The sequence below is a fragment of the Rhinolophus hipposideros genome (assembly GCF_964194185.1).
Source record: "Rhinolophus hipposideros genome assembly, chromosome: 21".
NCBI lineage: Eukaryota > Metazoa > Chordata > Mammalia > Chiroptera > Rhinolophidae > Rhinolophus > Rhinolophus hipposideros.
Window position 1 is genome coordinate 48882339 of NC_138067.1, and position 26721 is coordinate 48909059.

The 26721-nt window shown below is 43.0% G+C and overlaps 2 protein-coding genes across 2 annotated transcripts in view; both read left to right on the plus strand.

The window, feature by feature from the left end:
• The window catches only part of LOC308490580 (uncharacterized protein), a 13127-nt gene extending 4732 nt beyond the window's left edge, over positions 1-8395 (plus strand). Inside the window, exons 3-4 of the mRNA XM_081033035.1 lie at positions 722-811; positions 4753-8395. Coding sequence (XP_080889161.1) covers positions 722-811; positions 4753-6377 — 1715 coding nt within the window. The 3' untranslated portion in view covers positions 6378-8395. The remainder of the gene's footprint in view (positions 1-721; positions 812-4752) is intronic.
• Positions 8396-15900: 7505 nt separating this feature from the next.
• Positions 15901-23892, plus strand: LOC308489961 (aurora kinase C-like; the record flags this gene model as incomplete). The annotated part of the gene is made up of 7 exons (XM_081031571.1): positions 15901-15919; positions 17522-17861; positions 18112-18303; positions 18653-18791; positions 20013-20161; positions 23247-23421; positions 23597-23892. The coding sequence occupies 7 exons, from the start codon at positions 15901-15903 to the stop codon at positions 23765-23767; spliced, it is 1185 nt and encodes a 394-aa protein (XP_080887697.1). The 3' UTR covers positions 23768-23892.
• Between the last annotated feature and the right edge of the window lie 2829 nt (positions 23893-26721).

Below are 26721 nucleotides of genomic sequence, written 5' to 3' on the forward strand. Positions count from 1 at the left end.
CTCCTAAGAAGCTCAGAGGTGGGGCTGGCTCCTGGCTTGATGGGTGCCGACTCTGTGTCTTTGTTTCCTGTTCTTGGTCTGGGTCCTTAAACAGATTCACAGAAGTCCCAGGATGCTGCAGGAGCAAGTGGAGCTGCAGATCCCTTCACTTAGCCATCCTGCAGTGACATTTTCTCCCCAAAGAGTGGCTGGTGTAGGTCACTGCCTACCTCAAACTACTGGTCACTGAGGCCACCTGCAAGTTGGGGACACCAGGAATTTCAACCCTCACTCGATGTCAGATCGTCTGGAGAGGCTTTTAAATCTGATTTCTGGGCCTCACTTGCAGAGGTTTGCTTTCAACTGGATGTGAACCAGACACCCCAGGAGGTGTTGACACACAGGTGGTGGAGACCCACTTACTTGGATTAATTAGAGAGGACCCTCTGTAAGGAGGGTGTTGGATCCCCTGGGTCTCACAGAGATAGCTCAAGAGACCTAGAATTCCATGCGATGGAATTAAAGGGAGTGGGTGCTGTTTACACAGCCAGCATTATTATCTATGGTTTATGATTCCAACGACAGTGTTTGTTGTCTTGCTTTCCAGGTCGCGTGTCAGCATTTTGCGTGGATGGGAGCAGCTTCATTCTGAGGTCTTGTTCACATCCTGAAGTCCTTGACTAGACTGACAGGTTTTATTTCTTTTCACAGAAATCCTTATGTGCTCTTTCTCCATGAACAGGGTGTCCTGTTCCCAGACCTGAGCTGATCTACCAGCTGGAGCAGGAGCTATGGACAGTGAAGAAAGACCTCTCGCAAAGCACCTGTCCAGGTAGGAGCCAAGATGTGGGCAAGTGGGAGACCCTGCAGGCTTGAGACCTCGAGGAGACTGTCATGGATCCCTGAGGAAGTGTCTTGTGGCCTGTCTGGTGGTTTGGAAGCCATGGAGCCCTTTGATCCATGGGCCCTCTGACCTCATGGAGGACAGAGGTGTGTGAGCTAAGATCTGTCTTAGGTTCAAAGCCTGACTTGCTGACTCCCAGCTCTGTGGTCACAGCGAAGTTACAGGATCTCGCTGTATGTTCGAATAAGCTAAAACTAGCTACCAGATCAGACAAACTCCAGAATCCCAGTGCGCAGCATATGGAAACTGTTTTTCTCACTCCCCCTGGGGTGGGTCCATGTGAGTCAGCGGGGAGCTGTGTACCACACAGTTATTTGGGGACCCAGGTCCTTTCTGTCATCAACATGTGGCTTTCATGTTGTCCTGACATCCTGCAGCTGGCAGAGGAGAATGGAGAGGGGAAGGGGGAATGTCACACCTACTCCCACAAACATCTGGTTCCCATCACATCCCCCTGACGAGAAGTAGGCATTCAGGCCCACTTGGGTGTGTGGAAGTGTGGTGAAGCTGTGTGTCCAGTTTGAGGAGCGCAGGGTTTGGTGAGTGTTGTCTGCTACACTCAGTGTGTTCCTGGAAGATGCTAGTAATCATGTTTTCTGTGTCATGGGGTTGTTTGGGGCTGTAAGCATTTATGCATAAAACTGCTTAGCACGGTGTCTGAGCCATAGGAAGTGGTTCATGAAAAGTAAATTGTTGGTACTTTTCATGTCCTGTTAGTCCTAGTGAGTGATGTAGCTCACTTTTCCTCTGAATGCTGAGGAGAGGGGTCTTCCTTCCTCTCCCAGTTATTCTCTTCAGATCTGTTCTGCCTGTCTCCCTTCTCCATCCACCTATCCTCTTGAGTGTCAGCCAGAAACACAGGCACTCCCTCTCCCCGTTTCTTCCTGCACCTCCTGTTTAGAAAAACCTCAAGATGATATTTGACCTTCTTTGCCCCACATCTGGGCTGCTGGGGGTATTGGGCCATGATATGTGGAGATTGGTGCCACTGCAGTGCCATGTTCTCTCCCCTCTATTGGTCTCTTCGGCTGCTCAGTCAGCGTGTGAGTGTCTGTACGTAGCCCATCATTAGCCCCTAAGGTCTACTCCAAGCCTTCTGCCCTTTCCTCAGTCCTAAATCTCCACTTGAAAGTCAAAGGCACCCCATGTCAGCATGCCCTGCTCACTCCTCTCACCAAGTTTCAGTGAAGGTTTTGCCTTCACAGAGACTGGACTCTGCCTCAGTGAATAACATACGTAGCTCCACCTCCAGCCATGCCTGTGTCCAGTCATGCAGGCAATGCCCCCTTTTCACGCATGTCTTAGAGTGTCAACAAGACGTGTCAGCCAGTTTGCACGTTAAAAGACTTCCACCTCCTCCTGTTGCCTGACCCTCACCCTGACACGTTCATTTACTCTTGTGTCTGTGACTTCTTTCACCTGGTGGTGAGGTCTTAGCCCTGGCCATGAACTTGAGTTCAGATCATACCTTTTCAGGGAAATTCTTTTCTTATATTCTTCGCTTATATGGTTTTTTTGTAACTTCATCCTTTTCCTACTCAGCATAAAACTTTGCTCAGGTCCTTATAGTTGAAGAAAAATTTTAAAATGCTTCTGTCTCACATTGTATTCATCCAGTCTTTGGGATGTTTAACTTTCTGCATCCTTTCACTCATAAACAGTTGCGAAGAGCAGTCATACTTACTGGTCAACTTGCTCATGGTTAGGGGTGTCCATGATACTTCTTGGAGTGGATGATTGGATGACAGGCTGTGAAAATTTTCAAGTTTACACAATAATTGCCATTGTTTTCTCAAGGGGCTATGCTGTACCAGTTCACAATTCTCCCAATAAGAATAGGAGTTTCTATTGATAATATTTTGTCCACTCTTTGATAGTCTAAGGCTCCTTAAGTTTTGCTTCTCAAGTAGATACGCAATTGTATCTCGTCTTTAGCATCTTATTGGATTGTTCACCAATCTGTGTTTTTGTCTTCGAAATGTCATTTAATGATAAATGCCTATTTTTCTATTGACTTGTTTGCTTTTTTAATTTATAGGGATTCTTTGTACATTCCTCATGCTTTTATCAGTTATACCATGCTTCCCTGAAAATAAGACCTAGTCGGACAATCAGCTTTAATGCGTCCTTTGGAGCAAAAATTCATATAAGACCGGTATTGTATTATATATTATGTTATATTTATTACATTATATTACATTACATTATATTATACTATATCTGGTATTATGTTATGTTATATACCCAGTCTTATATAAGATATGGTCTTATTTTACTATTATTTTACTTATGTACTATTATACTATTTTACTTACATATTCTACTTATAGTAAAATAAGATCGGGTCTTATATTAATTTTTGCTTCAAAAGATGCATTAGAGATGATTGTACGTCTAGGTCTTATTTTCGGAAAAACACGGTAGATGCTACAGATACGATTTTCTGTTTTTAAATTTTATTTTCACTCTTTAAAGAATATTTTGTTGAAGAGAGTTTCTTATTTTAGTGTTGTCTAATTTTTGACATTTTTTATATGATTAATGATTTTTTGTCTTGTGTAAAAATTTTGCTTTACCCCCAATATCAAAAAGATATTCTTGTTTACTCTTAAAGTTTTAAAACTTAGCCTTTGACATTTAGCTCTTTGATCTCAAGTAGCATTTGAGTACAGTGTGAGATAGGAATGTGATTTTGTTATTCCCAGAGTGTCACCAATTTTTCCAGCTCTTTTTACTATATATATTCTGTCTTTCTACGACCAAGCTGCTGTGCCTCTTCTGCCTTCACAGAGTTAGCCAAACTCAAGGTTAAGGACGTAGAACTCATGACTGCCATGTCTGCCCAGATCTTCTGACACCAGCTACAAGTTCAGGGATTTCCTAAAACCACACTTGGGTTTGATGATTTGCTAGAAAGACTCAGAAAACGCTCTAAAACCTATTATACATGCTATTCGTATCTATTATGGACAAAGGATACAAATTAGAAGAGATGCGGAATGTGGGGCTGGAAGTATTCCAAACACAAAACCCCTGTATCCTCAGCAGCTCGTTACCTCCTCGCATTGACGTGCATGGAGTATTGCTCACCCAAGAAGCTCACCAGAGCCTCGGTTTCCAGGTTTTCTTTGAGACTTCATCACATAAGCACACTTGATCCAGTCTTTGTGAGTGGGACTCAGTCTGCAGCCCTCCTTCCCATTGCTGGGGCCCAGATGATATCTTGTGGCTCAAAGTCCCAACTTTCTAATTACATGGTTGGCCTTTTTGATGTGGCCAGACCTTACCCTGAGTCATCTCCTTAGTATAAGCTATCTAGTAGCCCACAATGAGTTATCTTTTGTCTTAAACTAACAGGTACATTTCTTGGGGCTCACCATGAATAACAAAGAAACTCTTGTCACTCTGGAAATACCCAAAATTTAGAGGCTCTTTCCTTGCATTGGGACAAAGATCACACTTTTCTGTGAGGATGTTAATTTTGTATTAAACACTTCTGTCTTCCATGGGCTGCATTAGGTGCCCTCTCCTAGTGTTCTTGTAGCAAGTGGGATGTCCTTGTTCAGAGGAGACTTGCAACACATGCAACGGACAGCATTGTTATTCTTTCTAGCCATGTCCAGTCTGGAATTGTGGCGGTGTCTCTACTCCAGATCCACTGTCCTCTCATCCAGCCATTCCTCTAGGTTTCCATTTTCACGTGTCAAAAGTCCAGGACAAAAAGAAATTGCAGTCCTGGGATTCAGAGGTAGCAAAATATAGCAGGAACAGAGGCACTGTTTTCATCTTCATTTTTTTCACTGAGATGCTGATTTTGTTATGTGTTGAGATTACTAACAGGTCCTGTTGTGTACTGCACTGTATTTCAGGTGACAAAGAGAAATTCAAGACCACAGAACTTACTAGTTGTGAGCCAGTTCTTTCTGAGGGATCCTTACTTCAGGAACAAGTAACACAAAAAGTTCCAGGGGAGTCCCAGGTGGACCAAACCAAGGATTGGAATGGGCCATTGGAATTGAAGAGAGGACACATGACATCAGGGATAGACCTCCAGAAGGAGAAGCTCCCTGGGAACCCTGAACATGACAGCTTAGGGACAGCTGATGGTGTGTGTTCAAGGATTGTACAGGAGCCAGTCCCTCCAGGATGTGCTATTCTTGACCATGACTCACGTAAATCAGGTAAAGATCCCATGGTTCAGGAAGAGGAAAATATCTTTAAATGCAATGAATGTGGGAAAGTTTTTAATAAGAAACACCTTCTTGCTGGACATGAAAAGATTCACTCAGGAGTGAAGCCCTATGAATGCACAGAGTGTGGGAAAACATTTATTAAGAGTACACACCTCCTTCAACACCACATGATCCACACGGGAGAGAGGCCTTATGAGTGCATGGAGTGTGGGAAGGCCTTCAACCGCAAGTCTTATCTTACACAACACCAGCGGATTCACAGTGGAGAGAAGCCCTATAAGTGCAGTGAATGTGGAAAGGCCTTCACCCACCGCTCCAATTTTGTCCTGCATAAGAGGAGACACACTGGAGAAAAACCCTTTGTTTGCAAAGAATGTGGGCAAGTTTTTCGACATAGGCCAGGATTTCTTCGACATCACATCATCCACAGTGGCGAGAATCCCTATGAATGCTTCGAATGTGGCAAGGTCTTCAAACATAAATCATACCTCATGTGGCACCAGCAGAGTCACACTGGGGAGAAGCCCTATGAGTGCAGTGAGTGTGGGAAAGCCTTCTGTGAGAGTGCAGCCCTCATTCACCACTACGTAATCCACACGGGGGAGAAGCCTTTTGAGTGCCTTGAGTGTGGGAAGGCCTTCAACCACAGGTCATACCTCAAGAGACACCAGCGGATACATACGGGAGAAAAACCTTTTGTATGTACTGAGTGTGGAAGGGCCTTCACCCACTGTTCCACTTTTATCTTGCATAAAAGGGCCCACACTGGAGAAAAACCGTTTGAGTGCAAAGAATGTGGGAAAGCCTTCAGCACTAGGAAAGATCTCATTCGACATTTCAGCATCCACACGGGGGAGAAACCCTATGAGTGCAGTGAGTGTGGGAAGGCCTTCAACCGCAGGTCAGGCCTCACAAGGCACCAGCGGATTCACAGTGGAGAGAAGCCCTATGAATGCATGGAGTGTGGGAAATCCTTTTGTTGGAGTACAAACCTCATTCGACATGCCATCATCCACACCGGAGAAAAGCCTTATAAGTGCAATGAGTGTGGAAAGGCCTTTAGTCGCAGCTCATCCCTGAGTCAGCATCAAAGGATGCATTCTGGGAGAAACCCTGTCAGTGTAACAGAAGTGGGAAGACCCTTCACAAGTGGGCAGACTGCAGTCACTCTTCGAGAACTCCTTTTGGGGAAAGACTTTTTGAATGTAACCACAGAGGAAAACGTTTTGCCAGCGAAAACATCTACCACAGCATCTGATTGTACATACCAAAGAGAAACTCCACAAGTATCTTCATTGTGAGAAAGCCTTTTGTTGCAGATCATTACTTGTCATGTGAAGGTGCATTTCAGAAATTGACCCAGCCTAGAGCCTTATTCTGCATCTGAGAATTCAACCATGAGGGAGACACTAGTCTTACTATGCACCAAGAAGAACCTTCACATACATCTTTCTACTTAGTTTACACTGCAGTGTTATCTCAGGAAACTTTTTTAATCAAAGAGACTTAGAAGAGAAAATGCAATGAGTCTTCTTTGTCAAGCCTATGGCACTTTGTCATGGAGTACTTACTTTACTTGGGGCAAGGGGAATGTTGTCTCAGGGGTAAAGGGCCTTCACCCTTTATGTGTCTTGTATACATTCATTATTGTCCAGCGTCAGGAGATTTAGATGGTTGAGGGCAGATATTTAAGGAGATAAGGATACACATATGAATGGGCATATTCTATTGTATGAGTTAGGACTATTAAGGCTTTGGTTTTTAAAAAACCATTCTTTATGGGATTTTAAAACCTAATACATCCTATTAATCCCAATCTATTGTTTTCTATAGCTGTACTGTAAATCTTTAAAGTGGGTAAAGTGATTCATTTTTCTTTATTATTTAAAATTGACTTAGCTTTCCTAATTCCTTTGACTTTTCATGTAAATCTTAGCATAAGTTTACAAAAAAAAACTTGCTCTCATTTTGATAGAAATTGATTTAAATCTGTACATCAATTTGATAATTGGCCTCATGAACACATACATGACATAACTGCATTTACTTAAGTAATTCTTCACTTATTTCATTAGCATTTTAAAAGTTTCAATATATTGGTTCTGATAAATTTTGTTAGGATCTGTACCTAGGTTTTTGTTTTCTTTCCTTTTTTTTTTTTTTTTTTTTTTCCCCGCTTGTCGGGGCCTGTGTTTCACCTCCCCACACAGAGGGGTAGGCGGTGAGCTGAGTCCCCTGGAGGCTCTGGGCGCCGAATCTCACCCACGGCTGCAGCTAACGCCGCAAGTGATTTTCAGCTAACGCCAACCTTTTTTTTTTTTGAGTGATAGTAAATGGAATTTTTTTTTTTAAATTGGGGAAGGGGAACAGGACTTTATTGGGGAACTGTGTACTTCCAGGACTTTTTTTTTCCAAGTCAAGTTGTTGTCCTTTCAATCTTAGTTGTGGAGGGTGATGTTCAGCTCACGTTGTCCTTTCAGTCTTAGTTGTGGAGTGCGCAGCTCAGCTCCAGGTCCAGTTGCCATTGCTAGTTGCAGGGGGTGCAGCCCAACATCCCTTGCCGGAGTCGAACTAGCAACCTTGTGGTTGAGAGGATGCGCTCCGACCAACTGAGCCATTCGGGAGCTCAGTGGCAGCTCAGCTCAAGGTGCCGTGTTCAATCTTAGCTGCAGGAGGCAGACCGGGACTCAAGGAGTTGAACCAGCAACCTTGTGGTTGAGAGCCCACTGACCCATGTGGGAATCGAACCAGCAGCCTTCGGAGTTAGGAGCACAGAGCTCTAACTGCCGGAGCCACCGGGCCGGCCCCTGGAATTGTTTTTTAAACTTTAGTGTTCCACATGATCTTTGCTGTTACGTAGAAATGTAATCGTTCTGGTATCCACAACCTGAAGTCATTTTTTATTGGCCATTTGTTTGGATAGAATCCTTTGGATTTTCTACCTAGAAAAGACAGCTGCAAATAGTTTTATTTCTTGCTTCCCAATTTCTATACCTCTTATTTCCTTTTCTTGTCTTACTACACTAGCTAGGACTTCCAGTAGGGTGTTGAATAGGATATCAAATTTAGAAAGTTTTCTTCTATTCCTAATTTGCTGAGATTTTTTCTTTTTTTATGAGTATTGGATTTTGTTAAATGCTTTATCTCCATTAATTGACATTATCATCTGATTTTTCCCCCTATGGCCTGTTGATATGATGGCATTGCTTTAATTGTGTTGTGAATATTGAACCAGCCTTGCATTCTTGGAATAAACCCCATTTAGTTGTGGAGTATGATTCTTTTTACATACTATATTAAAGCATTCCATTTGATTATATTTTATTGAGCAAGTTTTCTTCTAATTTCTTGAGTGATGATGTGTAGTTTTCATTTTTTTCTAAAAAAACTGTCATTTGTTTTGGTAAGTATGGAACTACTGAGAGTACCTATTTCATATTGGATAAATGGGATAGTTCTTTTCAAGTAATGGTTCCGTTTAAATTTTCTATTTTGTAGACTTATTTGAAGTACCGTGTTTCCTCGAAAATAAGACCTAGCTGGACAATCAGCTCTAATGCGTCTTTTGGAGCAAAAATTAATATAAGATTCGGTCTTATTTTACTATAATATAGGACTAGGTCTATACTATATTTATTAATATAACTATATAAAACTGGGTCTTATATTAATTTTTGCTCCAAAACATGCATTAGAGCTGATTGTCCAGCTAGGTCTTATTTTCAGGGAAACACGGCAGACAAAAAAAAAAAAATCAGCAAGGATTTAGAAAATCTGACCACCACCATCAATAGGATCCTATAGACATTTATAGAAACCTGATTTAATGAGACCAGAACACATTCTTTTCAAGCAGCCATACAGAACATTCAAGAACATAAACCATATCCTGGGTCATAAAAAAAAAACTTCAACAAATTTAAACAAACCCAATGCAAAATAAACTAGAAATGAAAAACAAAAAGACAGCATGAAAAACTACCAACATTAGGAAATAAAACATTAAATTTCTAAATAATACATGGACTACAGAGGAAATCTCTAAAGCAATCAAGAAATACTCAGAACTGAGTAAGTTGTAATTAAAACTTATGGAATGAAGCTATGAAGGAAATTTACAGTTGACCCTTCAATGCAGGTTTGGACTGTATGGGTCCACTCGTATGCAGAAACTTGCCTTATTCAAGGGCCAACTCTATTTTTCGATCTGTAGTTGGGAATCCGTGTATGTAGAGGGCTACTAGTTTTATGTGGATTTTCAACTGTGTGTCGGGGGGTCAGGCCCCTAATCCCTGCATTGTTCAAGGATTAACTGTACTTAATGCCTACATTAGAAAGGAAAAAATGTTTCAAATCAATAATGTCAACACCCATCTCAAAAAATACAAATGGCAAAATATAACGAAAGCAAAGTAGAATGAAGGATATAATAAAGATCAGAAATTAGTGAAATTGAAAAATGATATAAAGTACTGGTTCTTCGAAACGATCAATAAAATTGATGTCTTAAGACAGACACATTTCCAAAATCAGGAATAAAATGGGATATAAGTACAGATCTTGCTGCCATTAAAAAGATAAGGAATACTGTGTTTCCCCAAAAATAAGACCTAGCCGGACAATCAGCTCTAATGCGTCTTTTGGAGCAAAAATTAATATAAGACCCAGTTTTATATAAATTTTATTAATAAATATAGTATATTAATTTTATTAATATAATAAATTATATTAATTTTTGCTCCAAAAGATGCATTAGAACTGATTGTCCGGCTAGGTCTTATTTTCGGGGAAACACGGTACTATTTCTGTCAATAGCTGAAAGAGAAGTGTTGAAGTCCTCTAGTATCCTCTAGTATAATTGTGGAATTGTCTTTTCCTCCTTTTTTTTTTAATGTGATGATAGTGGCGAATACAATATTTTCCCCCCCTTCTGCCTCCCCCTGCACTCCGGTTCAAGCCACTGTTTCTCAGTCTACTTGTGTAGGACACAGCTCCCTGCCCCATGCTGGTATTATGAGCTTTGCGCTCCCCCCACCCCAGGTAGTCGGTTGCCAGTTGGTCGGCTGCTCACAGCAGCTCACAGCGGCTCACGCCGGCTGCCTGTCACTCGTGGCAGTATACAGCAGCACACAGCAGCCCACGCCAACCTCTGGCTGCTCACGGCAGCGCTCCAGGGAGAGCTGTTGTTCACAATCTTAGCTGTGGAGGGTGCAGCTCACTGGCCCACGTGGGAATCGAACCTGCGACCTCGGTGTTAGGAACACGGCTCTCCAGCCACCTGGCCGGTCCCTGTTCCTCCTTTAATTTCTATTAGGTTTTACTTCATGTATTTTGAAGCTCTGTTTGGCGCATATACATTTAACATCTCTGTGTCATTGCGATGTAGTGACCCTTTTTATCATTATTTTGTATCTTATTTTCTGTTCATTTCCTTGCCTTTGAAGCATACTTTATCTAGTATTAGTGTAGTCATTTCTGCATGTTTTGATTAATGTTTGCATGGTTTATATTTTTCTGTAGTTTTATTTTCAACCTTATAGATATTGTTACATTTAAAATAAGTTTCTAATAACAGCATATAGTCAGGTCACGCTTCTTATCCATCTTGCCACTTTCTCTTAATTTGTAGATTTAGAACATTTCAATTTAAAGTAATTGATATGTTAGGGCTTAAGTGTACCATTTTATGATTTGACTTTTGTGTTTTCTTGTATATTGTTCCTCTGTTGTTTTCTGGTTGATGTTTTTTTTTCTTTACTCGGGTGCTTTTCTGTTTTGTTTTCTATTTTTACCTTCCTGTGGGTTTCTTCAATATTTTTTAGCATTGCATTTGACGTCTATAATGTTTTTTAAGTTTGTGCCTAAGTTCTTTTAGTGGTTACTCTTAGTATTGTACAAACGTAACTCATTACAGTCTAACTTTATCAGCAACTTAGCATTTTGATGTGTAGAAACCTTAGTAACCACTAGGTTCCTTTACATTCCTCATTCTTAATATAATTGTTCTGAGTGTTTCTTCTTCATACACTGAGTGCCATATTGAATACTGTTATAATTCTGCCTCAACTGTCAAATGCTTTTTTTACAAAACTCTATTCATTTTACTAAAGTAGATCTAACCACGCTTATCTGCAAATTACTTTTCTCATTTCACAAATACATCGTGGCCATCCCTTTAGGTTGAGTGAGGTAAACCAAAGTCACTGTTTTTAATGGCTGCATAAACTGTAACCCTTAGTAGACACTCCTTATGTGTGTGTTTTAGTGAATGGCCGTACACAGCAGTGTATTTTCATTCTAATGTTGGATCCATCACAGAGTGCTGACCCAAAGCCATGTGAATAGTTGGTAGAGTACATGACATGTGGACCGCAAAGAGAATCTCCATGGGCTTTTATGGCCAGATCTATAAGACTACAAGTCATAAAGAATGATTGTGTCAGAAGTCAAGACTACCCCAGGTTTGATGATTTGCTAGGAAGACTGCTATGATTTATTACAGCAAAAGGAATCAAAGCAAACTCAGTCAAGGGAAAAGGCATAAAGACTGAAGTCCAGAGGAAACTAGCGACAATCTTCAATAGTCCTGTCTCAGGGAAGTCTCAAAGGTCGTGCTTAATTTAAGCTCCATTAAGAATGACAATGGGAGGTGGCCAGTTAGCTCAGTTGGTTAGAGCATGGCGCTAATAACACCAAGGTTGCCAGTTTGATCCCTGCATAGGCCGCTGTGAGCTGCGCCCTCCTTAAAAAAAAAAAAAAAAAAAAAAAAAAAAAAAAAAAAAAAAATTATGGCAATGGATTGAAATATGTACTAGGGAAGTTTATTGGAGACTCAGTCAGTGCCCGGGGATTTTAGGAGGCACTCTTTCTAGCACATAGCAAATTTCACACCTCCAGAAGGGTAGCAGATATTCAGCATAAGCACATTGTTTACACACAAAGCTTGGGCACACTGAGCCACTCCTCATTTGAGTCAAAACTTTGAGGTGAAGGCTTATATATAAGTATAACCATTGTAACAAAACACACTAAGTCACAGTAGGACTTCTTCCAAAATAGCCAGGATTTAATTTAGTGATGACAAAGTACAGAGAAAATCTGGTGGAAAACGCCTTGCCTCTTAATAAATGTGTATATGTACCACTTAGGGCCACATATATGTACTATATAAACGTGTATACCTAATATATATGTGATTCGTTTTATGTAAATACACATGCTCATTGTTCACCTTTATAAAGATGTAAAGGCCAGATCAATGCTATATATTTCCATAGCAGATAATGTCAACAATTTCTCATCTCTTTGTTCCCACTGTTGGTAATCTTAGCCATTGGCTTCAAAAGAGAGCTAAAAACTACATGCATCGTTTAGTGCTTGAGATTGAGGAGTGTGTTACTGCAGGCTTAGTCATGTTCACAGATCTAGTGTGAGTTTCACTTGGAGGGTGTGGGAGCAGGTGGCCCTGGCTCGGAGGGCCCTCTACAGGGACATGATGCTGGAGACCTACGGGAACCTGCTCTCTGGGAGTATGTGCAGCTCCCCTTTGTACTCACCCTCCGGCCCAGACCACCTTCCCTGTCTCAGTTATGGGAAGCTGGGGTACCCCCGGAATCCTCAGTGATGTCATTCTTGTGTTTTGAGGGTTCAAGATTTGTAATCTGTTTGCTCACAGGTATGTTACACATCTCACAATGGAATGCTGTCAGCTAAATTGTAAATGGGCAGCTTAATTTGCCTGTCAGCATTTTTTCCCCTGCTGGATGAGTAGAAAATTCCTGTCCACTCTGCTGCCCTTTATTGTGGCTATTTATTTGTTTTTATTCTGAAGTTTTTGAGGTTGGGACCTTACTGATGCTGCAGAGACCGTTTCCCAGGGCTAGCTAATTCCTGGTGTTAACAAAGGACCATTCCGCTCCCCTCCCCCACCCTGTCACTGTGCCTTTCACATGAAAAGCAACCACTCTAGAGCCCACACCCCCCACCTGCTGCCTTCATCAAGTTCTCACACAGCACCAGGTACCAGGAAACTAAGGGCAGTTCCTACACTCTGGAACCAACTGAAATTATTCAAAGTAGCGAATCCTAAATTTGCTTAGCCGCCTTACCTCACCTTGCCCATTCCTTACAGCAAAAGTGGCATTGCAATCTTTGCCCGCCCTCTCCCACCTCTTGACCCTGCCCTGGTGTTTCCGTGTAGAACACAGCATGCCCTCTTAGGGGAACTGAGTGTCTCTTCAATGGTAGTTGTCTCCTGACCTACATTTTAAAACACCCCTGAAAGCATTAAGGAGATAAATACCAAGAATTCAGCAAATCAAACCAGCCAAGTCCAATGTCATTTCCAAACAGCGGTGTTGACGCACCCGGCCAGATGTGATCTTGGAGTTGGAATAGGCCATGGATAGAAAGAATCCATGCCAAGGGGCTGTACAGGTGGGCAAGTGGAAAGCAGGAATTCCAGGACCATAGTGTTAGACCTGTTATTTCCTGTGGGGGTCGTATTTTAGAAAGATAGTTTCCCATGCCCCTCTCAGAGCCCCACGCTTCTGACCAGGACCAAGCATAGCTAAGGGAGGGCTGCAAAATCATTAGTGACAACTTCAGATAGTCTCCCTGTCATTTCTCCAGTTTTCTGAGGTTTAAAGGAAGAATGCCTATGGTGCTGTCTCCCAGTCCTGCCTGCATCATTGTTTTCTTGATTATCCTCACACAAATCTTCACTCTCCTTCCTTATCCTTGAAGGCATTGGCAGCTGTGTCATCTTTCAACATTTCTGCTGACTACTTTGGCTCTTTCTAGTTCTATTCCACGTCCCTGCTTTCAGGAATGAGTTCTCACATTTGAAATGCTCCCTTTTCACTGTCTCCTTGAACCCTGGAGTCACACTTAAGCCATCACCACCCTTTCTCCCTATCTAGAGTGTCAATCTGACATTTGCCTTACCTGTCATCTCAGGCACCTAGAAGCCTATTTTTCATGAGTGCTCTTTTGTCCCTCACCCTTTCTGACTTGCCCTGGCACATTGGCTTGAGTGTCAGACATGACTACTATGATCTTTCCTACATCTCAGCTTCTCCAACTGTGAACTTTGTCTCTTTCTCCTCTGCTTTTAAGTGAGGAGCTCCTCGGGCTGTTTGCCACTCTGTGCAGTATTTCCACTTCACCCTTACCGCTTACTCTATTCTCTGTTTCCCAAACCTCCCTGCCTTGTGTACCTCCTTGCTACAATGCCACCCTGCACACCACTCTGGCCAAGGTAAGCAGTGACTCCCAAGTTTATAAAGTTTAAGCACTTGTGCTCAAGACTGAACTGGATCCCATTGACCACTCCATTCTTGAAATACACTTTTATCTTGGTTCTTTAATATCACCCTCCTGGTTTTCTCTCCTTTCTCTCTCTTTTTTCCTTCCTTGCTGACTCATCCACCTCTAGCCAGCCATTCAATTTTGAAATTTCTAAAGACTTTCCTCAGGCCCTTTTCTCTCTCTGCGGTTTCTTCCCCAGGTCCTATCTATAATACATTCTTGGTTCCAATTATCTTCTTTTACTTTGAATGAAATTAAAATTTATTTCTTGAGTCCTGACTTCTCCTTGGAGTTCTAGACCTGAATTGCCGATTGTCTTGCTGTTTCCATGTGGGTGTTTCAAAGATAATTCCATATCTACATGACTTGGATTTATCAAATATCCCCCACTTTTCCCTGATTCTGACACAGAGTGTTTTCTCAGTGCTACATGGCAGTGTTTACTTACTGAGGATAGAAGTCCCTGACTCAGCATGGTTACCTCTGTGTCCTCAACCTCCAGGTACAGTCAGAAAGAGTTGCCAATTTTACCTCAAATGCCTTTTAAGTCAGTCCCCTTCTCTCTAATCCACCATTTACTTTCTAGACCATACTGCCATCATCTATCACCTCCACTTCTGCCTCACCTTACAAGCTTATCCATACTTTCTCTTCAGTCCATTCTCCACATTGAAGTTAGAAATGGCAGCTCAGATTAGCTGGTGCACTTAACTTCCCCACATCCCAAACAACACTTTAAACCCTTAAAGTGTCTCATGACTTCCTTTAACTCTTGGGAGAAAAATCAAGTTCATACCATGGCCCATCCCTGGAGCCTTACCTGGTGTTAGATGTGCCTAATTTACTACTGTTTCTCTTGTACAACTCATACTTTCTTCTCTCTTCCTATTTTCCCACCTGCCACAGGGCTCTTCCTTATGTAGTTAGGCCAGTGTGTGAGCGCTTATCCCTCAGGGAGGCCTTTACCAGAATATCTATCTGGGTCATAATATGTTTTTTTTCAGAGAACCCTTCATGGTTCTTTGCTCCCTAAGACCACCTTTAGGCTGGATGATTTGCTAGAAGGACTCACAAGACTCAGGAAAAGCTGTTATACTCACATTTACAGTTTATTACAAGAACACAGATCAAGCTCACCAAAAGGAAAAAGCATGTAGGGCAAAGTCCATGAGACACCAAGCACAAGCTTCCAGGTGTTCCCTCCCGGTCAGTCATATGGGGACGCAGTTCTTGCAGCAAAGATGTGTGACATGTTCAAGTATCACCAGTGAGAGAAGCTCACCCAAGCTTTGGTGTCCATGGATTGTTTTTTTATTGAGGCATGCAATTCCTGCGTGTCTGACCATGGACATTGTCTCCAATATCTACAGAAGGTGAAGATATAATGTAGCCCAGGCCCTCAAGTATACAAAGCCCACCATTCACCATGAGTCACATGTTAGCATAAATTATCTGCTCAAACTGATAGAGTGGGGCTGATACACTCAGGCAAAAAAATCACTCTTACAACGCAAGATGTTTCAAGGAATCACAAGTAAGTTTTCCCCGCCAGCCGGTAACTCAGATGGTTGGAGCTCCGAGCTCCTAACGCTGAGGCCGCCCGTTGGATTCCCACATGGGCCTGTGAGCTGCGCCCTCTACAGCCAGGATTGTGAACAACAGCTCTCTCTGGAGCTGGGCTGCCCTGCACAGCTGGAGGTTGGCGTGAGCTGCCATGGGCTGCTGTGTGCTGCTGTGGGCTACTGTGTGCCGCCATGGGCGTCCGGTGGCCAGCATGAGTGGCTGGCAGCCAGGGTGAGCGGCCAGCAGCTGGTGAGAACTGCCATGAGCTGCTGTGAGTGGCTGACCGATGACGTGACCGACTGCCTCAGCCGGGGGTGGGGGAGCACAAGGCTCATAACACCAGCATGGGCCAGGGAGCTGTGTCCTACACAACTAGACTGAGAAACAATGGCTTGAAACAAACAAACAAACAAACCATATATATATACATACAAACCATATATATATACATATATATATATATATATATATATATATATACGTATATATACACTGTAAAAAAAAAAAGAGAAAAAAAAGAAACTTAAAAAAAAAGTTTTCCTGGAGCTGGTCAAGTGCAAGGCCTTTCTTTGCAATGTGTAGCATTTGAGAAACCTGTTCAGTTAAGAGTTTCCTGCACAGTCCAGCCTTCACCCCTGGTACTTGGCCTAGGTTCTGTTACAGCAAAACAATCATATTTGCCTGAGCATATACTTGTAAGATACATCACAGTATTATCAAAAATATGGCTAACATTTGAAGGAGGCAGTATGGGGTATGGATAGATTTTAAAAAACACCCAATTCATCCTATAAAGTCGTTATCCATAGTTTTGTAGTAATTTAATTACTCATGCTCTTTGATCAATTATAATTTGTGATAAACCACCTCCCCTGTCATTATGTTAGTTTAAGCCATCATCCTCACACACATGGAAAGCAGTAAGAACTTCCTAACAGATCTTCCTCCTCTCTTACTCCTCCTATACGCTATAATTTCCATGCAGCACCCAGACTGACCCTTTAACATGAATCAGATCACATTACTGTTAAGCTCAAAACCCTGTGATAGCTACCTGTTAGGGTAGAGCCCTCACGTATTTGCATGATTGAGGAGCATCTTGGGTAGTGGCCTGAACTGGAAACACGCCAAGCAGGGGGCATTTGGGCGCGCACGTAGTTTTGGAGGTTTCCAACTGCCCAAGGTACCCGAGCAGCTTTCTGTGGTTGGTTCATGTTCATTCACATGTGCGTCCTGAATGTGTTCACTCACTCATGCATTTATGTACGTTGTTATTTATTCAGCACCGTTTCCATCATAGCCTCTGCGCACCGTTCTGGGCTTTCCCTTCCAGCGTCCAGCCCATCCCTACATCCACCCCAGGTCTCGCCTCCTTCTGGTCTCCGTTCGCTGCCGTCTCATTGGCCCATAGCCCTCAGTCCGGGGCGGAAGCTCCCATTTCTGTCTCTTCTATTGGACACGCAGCCCTCAGAAATTGCAACCAATGGGAATCGGTAAAGAACTACCTGTCAGCCAACCGGATCGGAGCGCGTAGTATGAAAGGCCGGGCCAGCGTTGCTGCGCATTTCTACAGACTCCGCGGGTATCCCGGGCATTGAGTTGTTGAGGGCTCTCCAGGCTGTGCGGCGAGGCCGCCGCGGAAGCAACGCTTTTCAGGATCACCGGGACCGGGCTCAGGAAGACGTCCTCTCGCCACCATCTTTTCTATTCATGAGTCACCCACAAACTTTGGTTACTTCGGGCGTTGCTCAGCCCGCAGGTAATAGGGACAAGAACCAGGACCAGAGGAAGACCTTTGAGAAGAAAGGCCTGGTATATGTTCTGGGGTGTGGGGGGTACACAGAAGGAAATGTTGACAGCTCTTCTTTTTCAGCAGCTGCAGAGGGTCAAACGCTTCCCAGCGTGCCCACCTCGTGAGTGCCTTTGGCTTTGTATCTGGGAGAGGAAGTGGGACGGAGGGATGAAGAGCAAGCTGCATGTAAAGTGTTGGCTCATGGGACTGAGAGCTACTGACCACACACCCTGATAGGGTCCTTGAGAAAGGAAAGGGAAAGAGGGGGGGGTTAAAGTAGAAGAGGAAGGTGAGCGTTTGCGGTTCTTGACTCTCCCCCCTCCACCTACGGTAACTCCCAAACTGAGGCTTTTCTCTTCCTCTCCTGTCAGGCTGCGCCTCACAATTGATGACTTTGAAATCGGGCGTCCTCTGGGCAAGGGAAAATTTGGGAATGTGTACCTGGCTCGGCTCAAGAAAAGCCATTTCATTGTGGCCCTGAAAGTCCTGTTCAAGTCCCAGCTAGAGAAGGAAGGACTGGAGTACCAGCTGCGCAGAGAAATTGAAATACAGTCGCATCTACAGTAAGGACAGTCTGCATGAGATTCCCACACTGGTTCTTAACTCCTGTTCTTCTGTATCCTCTTCCATCTTTGACATCTAAACCCAGCATTTCCCCCAATACTAACCCCAAATAGGCCGTTGCTTCCACCTTGAAGATTTTTCTCTTCAATTCATTGCATTACACCAGGTAAAGCTCCCTGTGTCACACACCAAATGCCTATTCCCTGTTCTCCCCTTATGGACTCCCTCCTCAAGCTGTTATTATTCTGGTCCCAGCACAATTTGCTTCTTGTATGACCAATCACTTGTAATAACATCATGAATTTGGCCTCAGGGAGGAGTCTGACTTTTCCTCCATCTCTCCTCCAGACACCCCAATATCCTACGTCTGTACAACTACTTCCACGATGCACGCCGCGTGTACTTGATTCTGGAATATGCTCCACGGGGTGAGCTCTACAAGGAGCTGCAAAAGAGCCACACATTAGATGAGCAGCGTACAGCTACGGTGAGGTGTGGGGGGGCTGGGGGCTTTGGGGTCCATGAGTTTACTGTGGGCTGGTAGGGGGGTGGTCACTGCTTGCGGCTGTCGTAAGTGTCCAGATTACTTTTTTCTTTATCTCTGAATTTTATTCTGTAAAATTTATATAATGACATATATATCTTACAATTTCACATTTGGATATCCTAATTGCCCCCAGAATATTAATAAATAGTGTGTCTTAGTTTGGATTCTTTGGTTGTAAGCATAGAATGTAACTCCACTGCCTTATGCAGAGAAACATATTGAAAGGCTATGAGAGAGTTGGCTGAATAATGAGTGGAATCTGGCTTAGAAACAGGAAACAAGAGGTTTCTAGAGGGCTCCACATGGGGGAGCAGAGCAAGTCATCCCAGCAGGAATAGTTGGGTCATCCTACTGCCAGAATGAATGATCTTCCAATTTTTCTCCTGTTTTTGTATCATGTCCTCAGTCTCAAGTCCTGTGGGAGATCATCTGATTGGCTCAGCATAGGTCCTGTGTCTGGCTACTTGCTGTGCTATGGCAAAAGGGAGCATGTGTCCACTTGAGCATCTATCCTATAAGACCACATAAAACGGGGAGGAGGGGGGCGGTCAGATGGTTCATTTGGTTAGAGCCCAAGCTCCTTTCCCCCCTCCTCCATTACCTCCCCCCCCCAACTCCAGCAACTCTCCCCAGCTGCCAGTCACTCACACCAACCTCCAGCTGAAGGCACAGCTCACTGGCCCATGTGGGAATCGAACCGGTAACCGTCGCGTTAGGAGCATGATTCTCCAACCACCTGAGCCACTTGGCGGCCTGGTGTGCGAGCTCTTAACAACAAGGTTGCCTGTTCAATTCCTGCATGGGATGGTGGGCTGCGCCCCCTGCCACTAAGATTGAAAACAACTGGACTTGAAGCTAAGCTGCGCCCTCCAAAGTAGGCTGAAGGACAACGACTTGGAGCTGATGGGTCCTGGAAAAACACACTGTTCCCCAATATTCTCCAATTATATATATATATATATATATATATATATAAAACAATAAAAATGGGGAAGAGGAAATCTTCCCCCACCAATAGTTATGGTACTATTAAGCAGGCAATGGAGTTGGTAACGAGGAAATAAAAGATTCCACAACAGTTATAAAATGCATGATGAGTATTTTACCTCAGGTAGTTGTGACAGGCTTTGACTTCAGACTGCTTTTTCTTTGCTCACACAGATAATGGAGGAGTTAGCAGATGCTCTGACCTACTGTCATGAGAATAAGGTGATTCACAGGGATATTAAGCCGGAGAACCTGCTGCTGGGGTTCAGGGGTGAGGTGAAGATTGCAGACTTTGGCTGGTCTGTGCATACCCCCTCGCTGAGGTAGGTGAGGTAGGTGGGATGGACCCTGGGTGCTGGTTAGGAATGATCCAATTTAATACGTTCCATATGTAAGACCCAGATACAAACCTGAGTTGGTGTTTGAATACAGTCATGTGCTACCTAACGACATTTTGGTCATGATGGACCACATATATGACGGTGATCCCATAAGATTATAATGGAGCTGAAAACTTCCTATCGCTTAGTGATGTAGCCAACATAATGTTCCAGCACAACGCGTTTCTCACGTGTTTGTAGTGATGCTGGAGTAAACAAGCTTACCGCACTGCCAGTCGTCTAAAAGTACAGCACGTATAATTATGTACCATACATAATACTTGATAATGATAGTAAATGACTATTATACTGGTTTATATATTTACTATACTATACTGATGCAGTTCTAGAAGGACTATAATATCTATGACTGCATCAAGAACCTTGCTTGGGCTTGGGGTGATGTCACCAAGGAGTGTATAATGGCATCAGACGTAGTCCCAAGAAGACAGTCAGGAGGTCATCCATGACTTTAAAGGTTTTGCCAAGGGTGAGGAGGTTGCAAAAATCAACAAGGCTGTGGTTGAGATGGCAAACGCAGGACTTTAACCTGGGTGTGGATGAAGGTGACATTGGAGAGCTCCTAGAGGTGGATCCTGAGGGACTGACTAATGAGGAGTTGTTGGAACTGGACAGGAACGCATAGCTGAAGAGGAGGCAAGGACAAAGGAAGCTGCAGGGGAAGAAGAAGAAGAACCAAGAAAACTCACAGTGAAGCATTTAGCAGAAGGTTTTGCAGACCTCAACAAGCTCCTTAAAAAATCTGAAAACATGGACCCCAACACCAAAAGGTTTTCATTAATAGAGAGGGATGTTCATGGTGTATTGTCTGCTTATAAGCAAATCTATGATGAAATAGATTAAGCAAATCACCTATGATGAAATTAAGCAAAAAAACCTATGATGAAATAAATTAAGGACATATTTCTGAAAAGAGGGACACCTCAAGAAGAGCCTCAGGCAAGTACTTCAGAAGGTGTCCCAGAAGAAAGCATTGTTACCACAGACAACAGCTCCACACGTGTTATTGCCCCCGAAGATCTTCCAGTGGGACAAGATGTGGAGGTGGAAGTCGGTGATGCTGATCAACCTGACCCTGCGTAGGCCTAGGCTAATGTGTGTGTTTGTGTCTTAGTTTTTAAGAAAAAAGTTGAAAAAGTAAAAATAATATAAAAAAAACTTAAAAATAGAAAAAAATATAGAATAAGGATATAAAGAAAATATTTTTGCACAGCTATACAATGTGTTTGTGTTTTTAGCTAAGTGGTATTACAAGAGTCAAAAAGTTGTAAAAAATTAAGTTTATAAAGTAAAAAAATTACAGTACCCAAAGGTTAACTTAACATTAAAGAAAAATATTTAAAAACTAAATTTAGTGTAGCCTGTGTACAGTATTTTATCTAATGCAGAGTACAGTATAACTTATTCTACTTTTTACTTCAAAGTCACAGAGATGATATCCATATAATTATAATGCCTACTCTACGTTTTCAAGTACTCCATCCAAACATACGTGTATATATGAGGACAGGTCATTCTCATAAAAAGACAAAATAAGTTTGATTGGGAGCCAGGCATTACGCTACTCACACATCAGCAGAATTGTGGAAGCCAAGAGGCAATCCTTTTTTTTTCCTTTTTAAAATAGCAAAGGAACAATAGAATATTAGCTGACTGGTGAATAGCCCCACTAAGTGTACAGTGTTTATAAAGCCTACAGTAGTGTATAGTAATGTCCTAGGCTTTCATATTCACTCACCACTCACTCACTGACTCACCCAGAGCAACTTCCACTCCTGCAAACTCCACACATGGTAAGTGCCCTGTACAGGTGTGCCATTGTTTTTATCTTTTATGTTATCTTTTTATGTTTAGAGACACAAATACCGTTGTGTTACAATCGCCTACAATATTCGGTATAATAAGATATTGTACAGGTTTGCATAGGAGAATAGGCTGTACCACAAAGCCTAGGTGTGTAGTAGGCTAAACCATCTAGGTTTGTATAAGTGCACTATGCTGTTTGGACGATGAAATCACTTAATGATGCATTTTTCAGATGCATCTCTCCCCATCATTAAGTAGCACATAACTGTACTGCCTTTTTCAAATGCATGTATTTAATATTTGTTTGGAGACTGAAAGAATGCGGTTCAACCATACATTTTTTGATCTCTGTTAATGTTACCAACCAGTTTCCATGTAAATAAACAACCATTGCTCTGTAATTCCAGGAAGTTTACTGTATGAATAAACCATAATCCATTTACTTGATCTTTCTTTTTTTTTTTTTTTTTTTTATTAATTTATTTATTTATTAGTTTCAGGTGTACAAAACAAGGTAATACTTAGACGTTCATCATTTATATCCCTCATACTGTGAACCCCCCTCCCCCCATCCATTATCCCTCCGACCTCACACTGAACCATCACATTATATATATAAAATTATAGTTGGCATTCATTAATGTTTAGCTTCTGATGTACAATGCCATGATCAGGTATCCACAGTATCCCTGAGGTGGTCTCCCAAATAGGACGCATGTCCATACTTGATCTTTCTTGATGCCCAGAATATTCTTGTGAAAACACCCTGGATCATGAATTAAATAATTGTATGAAAATTCTAGTTTTCCTTCCTTCCTTCCTTCCTTCCTTCCTTCCTTCCTTCCTTCCTTCCTTCCTTCCTTCCTTCCTTCCTTTCTCCTTTCCTTCCTTCCTTCCTTCCTTCCTTTCTCCTTTCCTTCCTTCCTTCCTTCCTTCCTTCCTTCCTTCCTTCCTTCCTTCCTTCCTTCCTTTCTTCCTTCCTTCCTTCCATGTGAATAATTCTAAAGTATGGAAATGGTAGGTCCCACTACTTGCTTTGTCTGAACCTTGATCCATATTAAAATTTGGTGTTTACAAAGTCCGTGCTGGGGAGGGGACTAATCAGGACTTCCTAGGTCTCCCATCTCACTAGAGGCTGGGGAAGAAGGGTTTCACTTGCTCTGGATCTCTGTGCAGTGCTCACTTCTCTTACCTCCTCTAGGAGAAAGACAATGTGTGGGACTCTGGACTACTTGCCCCCAGAAATGATTGAGGGGAGAACATACAATGAGAAGGTGGATCTGTGGTGCATTGGGGTGCTCTGCTACGAGCTGCTGGTGGGAAATCCACCCTTCGAGAGCACCTCCTATTCTGAGACCTACAGACGCATCCTTAAGGTGAGATGGCCACATTCTGAGAATTCATGGGGGAGCCAGTCAGTGGTGGCTGGTGGGCCTGCAGAGCCTGAGGCACACACAGGTTGAAAACATTGCCTTGATGGGATTCAAAAACAGAGAGAACATGGACCAGAAATTAATCGTACTCCTCTTTCTTCTTTTCTGGCCTCATCAGGTTGATCTAAGGTTCCCTCCATCAATACCTTTGGGGGCCCAGGACTTGATCAGCAAGCTTCTCAGATATCAGCCCTCGGAGCGGCTGCCTTTGGCCCATATCCTGCAGCACCCCTGGGTTCGAGCCCACTCTCGGAGGGTGCTTCCTCCATCTACTCACATGGCTTCCTGAGCCCTTTCCACCCTGTACCTTTGTGTTTGTTCAGAGAGCTCCCCTGGCTCCACTATCTCACCTGCCTTTTGTTTCTTCTCTTTTAAAATGCAAGATGCTAATTAATAAAAGCTGAATCATTTTGTACCAGGTCTTTATAGTTGTGAAGTTGGTATTTAATTGTGTAGAATCTTTATTTCTTGTAGAACTTTTTCCCATGAGAGGGGCCCAAAATGATGCTTCTCCTGGCCACCAGGGTTGGTGACTGGTTTTCTCTTTGAACACTAGTTACTACTTTCTGCCGATAACCATCCCAGTGGTGCATAACCTGCCACCCATCACAGTGGTTCCTAGATTCAACCTATTATTTCCCATGTTTTCAGGAATATGCCTTTGTAAAACAGGACTCTGATCAACCCAGATTCAGTTTCTATTGACATCCAACAAGCGGCTGTCTTCTAGATAAAATGTCTCACTGCACATCAGTGCCACCCAATTCTCAAATGATTTCACTAGCACCTCTGTGATGTGTCATCTGATTGCATCAGAATAAATCATCCCAAATAATAAATGTCGCATCACCTCTTATGAAATCACATCCTCAGCTTGCAGCAATTTAGGGAATGTTCTAACTTTCTTTCATGTGGCAGTTGCTCCATTCATGATTAGCTGATGGTACCAGAGGTCTATATATTCTCAATGTGAACTGTCCAGCAGATGTAGGAGCACATCCCTGTGATGACCAGACTCACTCATTAAATATAAAGAATTCAGCCACTCCACCCACTCTCAGATGCACCCCATCACTGCAGATCTATCATTTAAATGTTATGAGACATTGGCTCATGGTTTTTCACCGACACCTTCAGTGTTCACATCTCTGCTTTCTAGCTTCATCCTCTCTACCAGTTCTCTTGACTTAATATTTCAATTAAATACCTGGAAATTCCTAATAACTGGTGCATACACAGGAACTATGCAATATTACTAATTTCTGGTGTTGGAAAAACTCATCAGTGGGAACATTTTGGACAGTAGAGAAGGAAAGAAAAATCAAACTAGTGCCTCAGTATTGACTAGCAGATGATATGTGTTCAAATAATGAAAACTTTGACATGCTTTACAGTAGGGATTTCAAAGTTCTCCAATAGGTATATAGCTTTCCTCACCTGCATTGATTTTAGGCATTCTGCCTTCCATGACGCAGAAAATATAAAAATCTTAGCTTTAATATCTGTTTTATGTCCTAACTCACAATAATTTCATTTAACCAAAGGGTTTACCACATGAGAAAAGGAGAATTATGTCTCTTTCAATATGGGCAAATTACTGTCTCCAACATTGTTCCTTATGCGCTAATTAAGCCATATTTGTCTACAACCTCCTTTTATGAGCAGCAGCATCTTCTAGGAAATTAACTCCACCTTAATCCTTGATTCAATTAAAATCCTGTCACTATGCATTTCTCCAATTTAAAAATTAAATCTCTTGGGGCCGGCCCTGTGGCTCAGGCGGTTGGAGCTCCATGCTCCTAACTCCGAAGGCTGCCGGTTCGATTCCCACATGGGCCAGTGGGCTCTCAACCACAAGGTAGCCCGTTCAATTCCTCGAGTCCCGCAAGGGATGGTGGGCTCCGCCCCTTGCAACTAAGATTGAACACTTGGCACCTTGAGCTGAGCTGCCTCCCAGATGGCTCGGTTGGTTGGAGCGCATCCTCTCAAGCACAAGGTTGCCAACTGGAGTTCCACAAGGGATGGTGGGCTGTGCCCCCTGCAACTAGAAACGGCAACTGGACCTGGAGCTGAGCTGCGTCCTCCACAACTAAGACTGAAAGGACAACAACTTGAAGCTGAACGGCACCCTCCACAACTAAGATTGAAAAGACAACAACGTGACTTGGAAAAAAGACCTGGAAGTACACACTATTCCCCAATAAAGTCCTGTTCCCCTTCCCCAATAAAGAAAAAAAAATAAATCTCTTGAGTTTCATTTTCATAACCGCATGTATTCTCTACACATTAGAAGCTGGATTTTATTACCTGATTTTCATAGTCATGAAAAGAAAACAAGAAGTCACTGAGGTTGACTTCTAAGACTTTGGGCAATATAATTCTAGAAGGAATGTTAGAATTCCTAACATAACTTTGTTGGTTTCTTGTTTGCCACTAGTTAATCATTGGTTCAGGGTTCACCCATGCTTTCCTTTCTCCATCTATTCTCATTCTTTTGTTGGTATCACGACTTGGAATAAAAGCATGCACTAACAACTCCTAAGTTTATATACTCAGGCATGAACCCTCTCCTAATGTGCAGACATGGGTGAAAGTGCCTATGTGACACAACGTGTGGTCTTACAGATATTTCAAATTGACCTTGCTGGAAAGTGGAATACTGAGCTTCCCACCAAGCCACCCCTATTTACAGCCTCCTTTCCTCAGAGGATGGCAAACCACTCTCTTCTGGTTAGCTGGGCCCAACTCTTACCCAGAAGTCCCTGCCTCACGTGGAGGTGGCTCTGAGCCAAAGGCGGCCCTGGAGACCTGTCCTTGCCTGCGCAACACGTCGGCGGGGAGCTTTATGGAGTGCTCCTTTTGGCGGCTAATTTGCTCATTTATCCGTATCGCCTACAAGAGGCTCGAGAGAGATGAGGCGAAACGGGAAGTTACGAAGACAGCAAAGCGCCGGGTTTCGCACCTTTGCACTTGCCATGACCCGGGGTGAATGTCCCGGCCTCCTGAGCCTCAATTTCCCGGGGCGGAGAATGGACGGTCTCGCCCCTTCTCCTTGGTTGCCCCGTGTTGTGTGAAGACACGTGACGAGGAGGGTCTGACCCGTAGCTCTGGGCCTGGTAAGTCTTTCACACCAAGGACCACTCGCTCCTGTGCTCATTGCTGGTTGTTTGAAGACAAAAACTATATTCTCCAGAAGGCTGTGCACTGTACGTGTGCGGCGGGCCCTGGACCAATGACGGACCA